We start from the raw sequence: 12,500 nt of genomic DNA on the forward strand, positions 1-12,500 counted from the left end.
GCACACACTGCATGTGCGCATACTTAGCATCCCATCCTGAGAATACAGGCTGGGAAAAAAAAAAAATCAGGAACTTGGCAGAGGCACATAAAAAAGCAGCCTAGATACAGAAACTGAATACCTATCACAAGGAGTGTGATTGAAAATGTGCAACCACATCTGTATACCTGTGTTGGAAGAAACCATACATCTCAACCAGATAAGGTGTGAGAAGCTGTTGGAATACAAGACAGCATTTAGGGAAAAAGGACAGAACTTCAGTCCAGAAAAGTGCAATTGCTTAAACAACTTCAAAAATATGAAATGCCAGCTGCCAAAAAATAAGTGGTTTGCTGAAGTTCCTTCAAAGGAAGACGGGAAGCAGTCTAAGAACAAAAGTGAAGTGCCTTGGTACCACAATGAACAAAACTCTTCTGTTAATATAAAGGATTTAAACAAAAAAGCACAGAAATTTCTGATTAAAGTAGATTGCCTACTTCCATAGAGGAGAACTTAACACAATAGTAGATGTCCAAAACAGACCACCTCATATTAGCCTAAGCTACATAGGTTATTCCTGCCAAAGTTAGCCCCACCCAGTATTCACAGCTTTAGGGTAGGTTTCCCGTAACCAAACCATTAGTAAGTTTGAGCAGAAATTATTAATTTTACAGTTTGGGTACCAAGCATTTCAGAGCTTTCTTGCTATGAAAAAGGGAGGGTACAGCCCTGACAGTAGGGCAATATATGTTGATATATACACAAATAGATACCTTGGCAACCAAGCATGCCCTACATACACATCACACACCTGTTCTAGACATGGAAAAGGAATCTAGTTTGTAATAATTTAAAGTATGAACAGAGGTTCAAGTAGCTGCCTACAGAATGCTTCTACAGTGTGCCTCTTTCAAAAAGAGCACAAGAGAGGCCAAGACCTTGGCAATGAGAGCCCTAACCCTGGCTTAAAAGTGACTTGTTTCACTTTTTGATATACTGACCATAATAAAGAACCATCTAGAGTCCATTTTTGACAGACTATCCTTTATTCTTACCTTCATAGGAAGAAAACAGCTGATCAGCTTTCTTGAAGGGTTAAGTTCAGTTAAGATGGTACCACAGTGGTCTGTGGAAAACCTTGGTGGATAATATCCTCTTCCCCTGTTTTGGGGTTCTGGAAAGAAATGTGGATATGAACAGACCCACCCAAGGTAAGCTACGAAACCACTTATATAAAAATGAATTAGCAGCTTTCAAAGAAACAGTGTCTTTGTGGAAAAAACAAGATAGAGTTGACCCCATTCCTCAGACAAACCAGTCTGATTCCACGAACCAGTCAGAGTCCTCTAGTGTTACAAAAGTTGCACAGGGTTAAACAAGTCCTCACGGATCACCTGGGAACAGGTTTTTACTCTTTTTTCGGGTGTCACTTAATGAAAAACCCCACAGTAGTTGGCTACTCTAGAAAAAGAATTAAAACAAGGTATCAGACTCCAAAATATGTGCTCTCATTAAAAGTAACTTACTCCAGTGAATTGTCCATCTATAAAGCTGCCTTACACAGGATTAAGTCTCTTGCACTCACAGCAAGTCTTTTGGAATCAGACTAAAGCTTTTTAAATGGAAAAAATAATACAAGGAGGAACTCAGTGGTATGTATTAGACCTGTCTCACTATTTTTGTAAAAGTTCCCAAAGTTCAAAATGCTATCCCTTCACTCCCTGTTACCAGGACTGAGACGAGGAAAAGATGACTCTACTTCATAGCCCAGTAGCTTCCCAAGATTATTTTTTAATTTGGCTCACATTTTCAATCGCTTGCATTAACCTTTGGGGCTGTCTACAGCTCTACAGGATTTTACAAAATGTCTTCCTCCGGTTATAGCTCACAGCAGTTGCTCTGACTCAGATTTACTGTCAGACATGCAAGGAAATATTTTTCTTTTACCAGGTAATAAAGAGTCGGTGGAACAGGCATTAAAGGCTTGTAACAATCCCAGTGGCCAAGTTTAATAACTCACCCTTCTCCAAGGAAAATTGTGCAAGAGAAGATAAAAAAGTGTTTAATTTCCCTAGATAAGACATTTGCAGAGGAAACAGAAAAGCAAATGAAAGGACTGCTAGCCCAATAATCAGGCACTGTAGCTCAGTTATGCCGACAAGCATCTCCTACTCCCTCCTCAGATACCAGCATAAGTGGTCCCCATACTCTGAGCGAAGAAACAGCCTCAGAGAGTAACTGATCCCAGGTCCATGTAAGCTTCTCATGGAAGCCACTAGCTAGATCCAGATACAAGGTGGGGGTGGTCCAAGGACACCCAAGATAGCCACCTACCAGTGGCTATGAAATCCGCTGTATGAACAAAGTTTCATTAACAATTTTCATGTGTCCAAAGGAAGAACCATGGATGCAGCTTTCTGCTCCATGTTTAAAACAGATAAAGGCAAGTGAAAGCCCCAGCTATTTCTAATAGCGAGAGTCATACCCCCCTTTTAAAATGCAGTGTTAAAAGCACACAAATAATGTTAACCTAAAAAAAAAATCCCTTTCAAAACAAACATACCAGGGAATTAAAAAAACATGAGGGCAGTTTTGTTTGTTGTTTTAAACCAATTTCCTCCAAAGCAATACAAAAAGACCACATGGCACAAAAAGTTGAGCTACAACAGCCCAGAAAACACAATTCCCTAACATACAGTGAAGAAAGCTAAATATACAAAAGCTAAACATATAAAAAGAAAGTTTTCTTCAAAATAACAATGTAGAAGGTACTGCCCCCCCCCCCCCCAAAAAAAAAAAGAGGATGTGCCTACCCAGTCTTGGGAGGGGGACGGGCAGACTGATGTTTCTCTGAAGATGATCACTCTTCAACAGCAATAAAGGTCTGAAGTGCTTTGTACCCAATATTACCTATTTACAAGCCTTGGGAGTGTGGAAAGTGACCAAAAGACTTGAAAACAGGCTGGATGGAGTAGGAATTCCCATTAAAGTTATACTACGGCACTGATCCAATCTTATGACAAATTTGAGTAGTGACACCACACTTGTCTACACAGGCGACAAAATACAGGTTTCTACACCCGTTAATCAGTTCATTCACTAATCAAAAAGTGTACCACCTACAGCCCTCGCCTACATGGTTCAAAGTTATGAAGTGGAGTTAGCTTTGTATGGAAGCATACTCATTACCATACTCCCATGCCAGAAAGCATTTTCCCTCCTCAAGAGAACATAAATCCAGTAATGCCATTCTCACTGCCTATTAACGTGATAACACCAAAGTAACAAAACACCATCAAAGCCAAAATCTGGTTAAGTCTGCCCCCCATACCCTGGGTGAATGCAATCCATTTACTACACTGGACTACACAAAAATAAACTCTTCTTAATGGTTCAGACAATATGGGAAGAGCTATGGAATCATCTGCATGAAGTCGAGCATTGAAACCTACAGCATCACCTTGATGAATAACCACATTAAATTAATCTCCACAGACAATCCCCTGAGCCTTGGGGCAAAACCAGCAAAACTAGTGTGCAACAACGCTGCTCAACTCCATTTTTCCAATTAAATGCCATTTACTTTATCAGTCCCTCTAACAGTCCAAATGTTACATTAGAAACAGACTTCTTCCTGTGTGACATCCTTATGCCTATTCAATCTCCTTTCTTGTCGTGAAGCAGAGATTAGCAGGCTACCTATCATACTATGGCCAACAGATTATGCACGTTCATCTAGTCGTCATCTTCCCATGCAAGCTAACAAGTGATTGACATACATTAAGGTAATGTGCAGACAGACACACATCTGTAAGTGCATCCCTAAAGCTGAAGACACTGCTATTTACACACACTAGATCACTGCGTTAGGACAGCCATTTCTCTCAAAGGAAAAAGGCCACATCACACCTTTCTATTCAACCAGCCCTCCAGCGTTATGGATGCTAGTCAAACCAAGATCACCTACAGCTCAGGCAGAAGATTTACCTACTACTCCAGCTAACTGGTCATCCCTTCCCATTATATAACTGAATGATTTATGGAAGTAATTACCAAATCTTGCATCTATATAGGTAATTTAAGGGTTTGTTTAAATTACAGTTCATGCCATATACTTAAGGTTTCTAAACCACAAGTCCAACAGTAGCTTGAAGGTCCACACCTCTTAACACATCTAACTTATAGTGGCAAGAGTTCCATATCCTATCAGCTCTAGAGTGAAAAAAAATGTACCTTTTAATGCAAGTCCGAGAGAAAACAGTTTAACAAAAAAGCTGTTGTTCCTGGTAGTGGTGTTATGGTTGACAAATTCAATGCAAAACATAGCAGCCTTTCAGCAATCATTTAAACATTTATAAACCAGGATTAAAACACCTCTCAGGAATCTATAAGCTATAAAATACAAAGACAGATGTTAAAGTACCTTACTTAAGACAGCCGTTTGCAATCCACTTACTTGCCTAGTAAAATGATTTTTGTATAGATGAGTACCCTGAGATGTGAAATGCCCAAGCCATAGAAAGTGCCATTATATTCAATTATACAAAAGCATAATTAAACACACATTTATCCCCACTAATGAAGCAGTGCAGTACATTTTTTAATGAAACTAGAGCACCTCCTAGTCTTCTTTCGGCTTTTCCCTGTTAGGGGTCGCCACAGCGGAACACCGGTCCGCTAATGATTGGCAGTTGATTTTTACATACCGAGTTGCCAGCCCTGACGCACAACCTTCAACGAAGGTACGCTCATTCACGCACGTCTCCATGAAGAAGACACTCTAGCAGAGAATCAAACCGGACGGTAACATGTTCAATGCAAGCAAACTTCAGAGAGTCAACTGATACAACCATATTTTTATCCAATTCAAAAAACAAAATTATTCAGGTCACAGGGCTCCAGATAAAAATTCCAAATTACTAATGCACAATTATACATTATTAAAAGTTATGCCATCTGACAATACCAAATTGGATAAGAATCCAAATATTTTTCCAAATAGACATCCACAGTATGGATAACATTTCCAATCTTAAGGTCATTAGCAAAACTTACTAAGCAAAAATCTATCCAAAATTAGACAACTGTTCATTAACAGTCCAAACAGTAATGGCTACAGGATGCCGTTGCCAACAACTTTATAATTAGAACAGATATTTCTAATCCTGACTCTACATTTACTCACACTCAATCCACTGATCACTCATGCAGGTATGCGGGCATCCATATTAAACTAAAACTTCAATAAAAACTTTGTGCGGAAAAGAACTGTAAGCCTCAGCCAAATGTAAATTCACCACATGCAGAGCCAAACCTACAGCCTGGGAATTTACTACATGCTCGCAGAAGTGTATCGGGATTGATATACTTGACCTTCCAGAAATTAATTTGGAAACAAGAAGCCAAGTCACACACACATATGGCAATGTGCACGGCCCAAACCAGCTACAGACATCAAGAACAAACAGACCAGCACCAGAATCCACAAGAATATTTAAAATATAAAAAAATAACTGGGGGCTTTTACTCCCACTAGTAAATATACATAACGCACAACACCCAAAGGGTGAAAAAGCATACCGGTTTCAGCATATAGCCTTCATCAGTGCTACCCAGCTTAACATGCTGCAAGCAATTTACATACTATGATATCCAATTAGTGCACCAGATAAATAACCAATCACAACTGTTCATTAAGTCCTGGAGGGAATAAGGCTCCGAATTGAAATTATCCACATCTGTTACTTAAAGTTCAAAAAACAACACTAATACTCTTGTGATGTACTTCATTTATAAAACTATCTATGATAGTAAACCTAAATATAACAGAAGGATGTTTCAACTGATGTTTATATAAGGCATTTGTACTTCTGTAGCATTTAATATCACTCATACGTTCTGATAATGTAAGTTTGAAAGGGCGAGAAGTTTGCCCTACATAAAAAGCAGGACATGTGCAATTTACTAAGTAAATTACCCAATCACTGCCACAGTTACCAAAAAACGTCAATATCACACACTTTGGAACAATTGAAAGTAGTAAAAGAACTTTATTTAGGAACCATCTTAAAAAACCTGCAGTGTCGACACGAATAAAAAACATTAAAGGGCCCCCTTCACATCTGGTTTTTATCATATTCTGAACTACCTTATTTCCCTTTCTGCAGTGGTTGAACCAACCACCCATATTTCTTCCTCTCCTATAATTAAACCTACATATAAAGTGGTAAAAATGCTACTAATCTATCCTCTATATGCAAAACTTCCCACTATAACTTGTTGCAAATGTCTAGTATTACCACCAAATTCCATAATAAATCTGAAATACGAGTCAGATAGCTGGCTTTTGCCCCTGTATGATAGGGTCCGATTTCTATAACTTGTTGGATCATCCTACTGAGTCTACATGTTTTTTCAATAACCTCTGTCAAGGAATGTTCAGCCATGTCACGTGCCTGTATATTGTAATTATCCAAGTCAAACATTCTTTTGAGTCTTAAAACTGAGACTTGGGAATATTCTTTATAACGTGGGGAGGGTGACAACTGGAAGCATGCAACAAATTATTGAAATGGGGATATTTCCTGTAAACATTACTACAAAAAGTGTACCATCTTCCAATATTTTAACCACAACATCTAAAAAGGTGATGGTCCCCAGATGGTAATTAAGTGTAAAATGAATCCCCCAGTTTTCATTGAGATACACTATTAACTTCCTCAAATATTGCTTATCTGAACACCAAATTAGCCAGCAATCATCTAAGTAGCAGCGCCAGATGTCAAGTCTCCAAGATGTAAACTGTGACTGGCATCATATATTAAGTGGTGTTCCACAAAACCCATGAACAGATCCGCATAAATGGGAGCAAAAGATGCTCCCATTGCAGTACCCTTCGGTTGGAAGTAGCATACATTGTCAAAATAAAATACATTTTTTTCAGCACATGTTCTGTTAGACATAGGAGGAATGTATTAAATCCTGGTGAGTATAGGGAAATTCTTGAGAACCAAAACTCCGCCAATAGACCTACCCAGTGTGGAATGTTTGAATATAACGTGCATAATAACCAACACTTTTCCAACTGCATGGTTATCTATTATGTTAAAAAATTGTGTGGTATCCTCAATCCGTGCTCTTACATGTGCCAAAAGAGGTTTCAAATATTTTGTCAAATATTCTGAGAGGTTCCATCAAGTATTCTCTCCCTGACACTATTGGTCCACCCAGAGAGTTTTCATAATTTTTATGTATTTTGGGTAGCTTGTAAAAGATTTGTCTGGCAGGGTTAACCACTGTTAAGTGATTTTTATTCCGCTTAGATACGATACCTTCTTCACAAGCCAAAGAAAGAAAAATATCTAATTCCTGTTTGAAAATACTAGTTGGGTCCAAGACCATGCTCTGGTAGTATTGCTGATGGCCTCATAATACATATGCCAAACTCAAACTACCACGGCTCCCCTTTGCTTGTTAACTAAATCCTTATTTCTGCTCAAATCTGTATGCGGTCATCTTTTGTGATTATTGTCAAGATTATACTCTGCATAGTTAACATTGGAAATGTTTAATTCCTTCAACACAATTCTGAAAAATGGCTAAATATTTGTTCACAGGAGGTACAAATGTTGAAATCGTAAAACTAAAAAAGTTGTGCATATCTGCAGCACCAGGTTCAGAATTCTCAAAATACAACTTCAGATTTAATTTACTGCAGAAATTGATAACATCTGGTGCAAAAGAATATTCTGACAACATAAATTTTGAAACGCATCCCATGCAATTATTCAAATTTTGTTCTACTTGTGTTAGTTCCAAAGATGAATTACGAACATTCAAACTATTAACCTGCATGTCAGGGTACCCAATCTTGCTTCCAGACCTGTTACTGCCTCCTCAGTTTTCTCCCTCCCCACCTAGATCTCCTAAAGGGAAATCCACATTACCCTTTTTAGTAGGTGGGGAACGGTGTGAAACCACACATTCATTTGTCTATATTAGAGGAAAATTCATTCCTGAAGTGTCTGACGTAGACTTGGTTTGTTTTTAATGCAGACCTTTTTCTCTTTTGTTTAAAATTTAGCTGAAAAGGGCCTTTGTTATAACTAAACAGAACTGTTTAAACTACAAACGGCCTCCCTGTAAAATAGTCCCCAACATCTCTCTGGAATTTTTTTTTTTACGTCCAATAATTAAATTTGTAGCCCCTTTTGTCATTGGTAAATAAGAGGCTCAAAATAAACACCATGTCCACCAAAACCTTGAGACGTCAGCATTTGCTTCTTTATCCAATGATCCTATAACCATGTGGTTCCACACAAAGTTTGTTCATAAACACATCAGACATACTGTGAGAGCCCCTATATAAAGAGAGACTAAAAATAATAATGTAAAGCCAGTGTCCAACAGTTAAAATAATAGTTCCCTTTAACGTTGGCAGATGAGGCAAAAAATAAATGACACTGTCTGCCAAAACCTGTAGGTGTCAGCATTAGCTTCATCCAACGTTCTTGTGGCCACACGGTTCCACACAGTCTATTCATAAACGTGTATTATAGTCATACTATAGGAGCCCCTATAAACATTTCAAAATGGGAACTTGGACACCTTATAAACTATAATTAAAACATGGCAAGTACTTTTCGTTTCAATTCACTGAAAATTGCCCGGCCTAAAATCTCACTCAAATGTATTACCCAAACTGACTATTCATATACATTGAAATTCAGATGGTGAATCCTCAATTAAATTGCAACATCAAGCCCAAAAGTGTAGTACACTGCTTCCAATCCAGTTACACACTGTTATATCACTCAAGATATTTACTAGTGGGAGTAAAAGCCCACAGGTATATTTTTTTACTTATTAAATATTCTTGTGGATTCTGGCACTGCTCTGTTTGTTCCTGATGTTTGTAGCTGGTTTGGGTCATGCACATTGCCGAACGTGTGTAGGGCATGGCTTCCTGTTTCCAAAATGCTTTCTCCCTTCCCCAGCTGTTGGTGGATCCACCGTTTAGCACTGTTTTGTTATTCGAGTGACTATTGCCATCTGGCTTTAGGATTTACTGTTTGGTTGTTCTTCCATTAGTTTTTGAAAGTGAATGTTGCACCGAAGTTTGGGTTAGTAGTTTACATCAGGAGCAATACAGAGGGAGTGCTCCTTTGGCACAGTTAATAAAAATAACTTATTTTCCATGCACACTACTATATTAGTTCTAGAATACAATAGAAGAGAATCCTAAAAGGCGGGTTATTTTGTAGGGTTGGGGAGGGTGGCCTAACGGTTAAGGCGTTTGCCTTGCAAACGCAAGGTGCACGGTTTGAGTCTCACAAGGGATAATTGGCTAGGCTTAAAATGGCTCCCAAGGGCAGTTAGCTTAGTACTAATCTATGAACCTATGTACCAACGTCACTTCTTTACTTTACCAGTACAACAGAAGGAATGAATTAGGTCACATCATTTTTCATGCAACAGCATATAAACCAGTGAGCAATAAAGCAATATACTCAATGTAGTACCAACATGAAAGGGACATCCACTGGGTTAAAGTCAAGTAAACAAAAGCAACTTTTCCTGTAAAATATTACAAATATATTTCAACCTCCTGCTTGGGCCAATGCATTGCTATAGCTAGACATCTGGGTACAAAACGCTAAGGATTACAAGGAGTGAAGATAATAAATCATGACTTTACCAATTACAAGTATACTACACCAGTACAGTCCTACAACAAAACTCACTCACCTTTACAGGGTTGCCAGGCTTAGAACGATTATAATTACGTGCCATGTTGTCCTACAAGGGAAGAAACACAATTTGACAATATTTATCTGTTTCACTTGTGAAGCAGTTTAAGGCATAACATTTTAAAAGCTCGAAAGTTAAAGATACAGCAACATTCCTAACTAGTAAACCCACTACTACCTCTCAAAAATCAATCATTCTACAGCCATAAGAAGCCAATTACATCTCAGGGAGTAAATAATGAAATATCAAAAAGTGCCAGTACCCAAAGAAGATCCACACTACTCACAGATTCCTGTATGGAGATGGACTCATTAAGACCAGGAGATCAACTGATGGACTGCTTGAAGGTGGACAGTGCAGCAAAACTTTTCAGGTCAGTAAAGCTTCAAGAATCACAGTACCCTTTCCTCCAATTACAATTACTTCAGAGTTAAAAGTGGGGGTAGGGCACAACCCCACCACAGAAAATGCAGGTGTTCTCTCCTCCTCCCCTCCCAATAACATTACACTTTTGTATTTAAGCAACTCCATGTTTGCCTGCATGCACTGGCCTGTGTTCCGTCTCAAAAGTAGTTACAGTGCAGCATGTCCACAAAATGTGGATGTAGTACAGTTTATGAAAAAAAAAAAAATCTTACACAAGACATTGTAGCCATCTAGAACAATTTGCTCTGCTCCATTTTTCAAATTTGCACAGTGACAGACTACATGAATGAACTGGTAGAAAAGGCAGTATTTTGTATAGACAAACAATATATGCATACATTTTATACAAATTTTTTAAGTACAATATTCATATGTATATATTACATATATTACACAATATGTATTATGTGCATAAAATTAGTATCCTTTACTATGGTCAACATCTGCTCGACAGGTGAGATACCAAAGAATTCTCTGTGTTGGAGAATATGCACTTACACTAAAGAACTGAGATTTGTGGAAACAGTACAATTACCAGGGAGCTCAAGGGGCCTGCCCCTTGCAAAAAAATACATTTTCTTTTTGCGTGCCTTTATTTTGCATGCGCAATGATTTCTGGTTAGTGCAGCCGTAGTAGCATGCAGCATGTGTGGTGCTGATGTTTTGCACGTAATATGGTATACTTTAACAGCATTATAATATGCACGGATAGATAGATATATATATATATATATATATATATATATATACACACATATACATATATACACACACACACACACACACACACACACACATATATATATATATATATATATATATATATATATATATATATATATGTGTATATATATGTGTGTATATATATATATATATGTGTATATATATGTGTGTATATATATATATATATATATATATATATATATATATGTGTGTATATATATATGTGTGTGTATATATATATGTGTGTATATATATATATATATATATATATATATATATATATATATATATATACATGTATGTGTGTATATATATATATATATATATATACACATGTGTGTATATACACACACACACACACACACACATACATATATATATATATATACACACACACATACACATATAACCACACACATTATGTATTATAATACAAGCGCACGATTCCTTATAATGTACTCTGAGCACACCCTGCATCTGTAAGGGTTTCTGCCTGGAGCCTCAGTCTCTTCCTATAAACCATAAATGTGCTAGGGGTGCAACTGTGATCCTCCAAATGACCAGTAAGTATGTGCACATGCCATATATGAACGGCTATACATTTTGCAATGGGCTGACAGCATGTACATGATCAGTTTCTCTGTCGCGTGCCAATCACAGCCAGATCAGGGTCCTGAATCACATGACAATAAACTAGATTAAGCGGGCAGTCCAAAGAACAACTCCTCTGAGGAAGTCATATTCCAAGCAGCTAAGGAGGTCACTGAAAAAAGGGCAGGATTCCCACACACAGCAATACCGGATTAATGACGTAAACCTAAACGCTCTGGCTTTCTCTGCCACTTTCTAAATCCAGGTTTCACGTGTCTACAAGAATGTTCTACCTACTAAAAAGGAAACCCAAGAATCTCTCAGTACCCAAGTGATCTCTGGAAGGAAGTGGGACAAGGTTGATAGGAAGGTGACAGTAGCATGTCCTAGACCTCCTGCATCTCTGCAAATCCAATACCTCCGTATCAACAGTAGAACAAGGGACCCATACCTTCAAAATGTAAATAAAACATGGTGGGAGAATAGGTTTATAATCCAGCAACTCCCAACCTACTGAGACAAACTTTTCTTGCATGTTAAACAGTGCAACTCTTCCCCTGCAAGTTACACATGGCAACTCACCATATTCCTTTACGCATAATCTTGATAACTTGACAAGTATTCACAAATTTACTTCAGTATTTGACTGGTGTATCCCTCCTGGATAAATGAGATGTGGCATGAGTAGGTGGATACTGGGAAAGAATGAATGGTCACTAGTTTTAATAGTCTTTGAATATCTATGAAATCTGGGTGCAGAAAACTGTACAGCAGAACAGCAAAGCAGTTGAATGCAAATGCTGGGCAACATCACACTAGCCGACTCACTTATACCATGCCTTCTATAATGTGGCTCTAAGTTTAACACTTTGTCATAAGATGCAATGTATAAGCTAACACACCAGACCACTGAATCATGCAGCATGTAAACAGATTTAATGGGATACAGAAAAATATCTTAATGTTGTAGGATCATGACTGAAAGCAATGCATATAAACTACATTAGAATTAAGTCTTAACAGCTACTAAT

General features: G+C 37.8%; 1 protein-coding gene across 1 annotated transcript in view; it reads right to left on the reverse strand.

Annotated features, from left to right (window-relative positions):
* The window catches only part of LOC122790858, a 1,163,840-nt gene that overhangs the window by 1,082,864 nt on the left and 68,476 nt on the right, over nt 1-12,500 (reverse strand). Inside the window, exon 2 of the mRNA XM_044058512.1 lies at nt 9,727-9,777. Within this exon, the coding sequence (XP_043914447.1) occupies nt 9,727-9,771 (45 nt within the window). The 5' untranslated portion in view covers nt 9,772-9,777. The remainder of the gene's footprint in view (nt 1-9,726; nt 9,778-12,500) is intronic.

This window comes from Protopterus annectens, chromosome 1.part2, assembly GCF_019279795.1.
Source record: "Protopterus annectens isolate FY-2018-M chromosome 1.part2, PAN1.0, whole genome shotgun sequence".
NCBI lineage: Eukaryota > Metazoa > Chordata > Ceratodontiformes > Protopteridae > Protopterus > Protopterus annectens.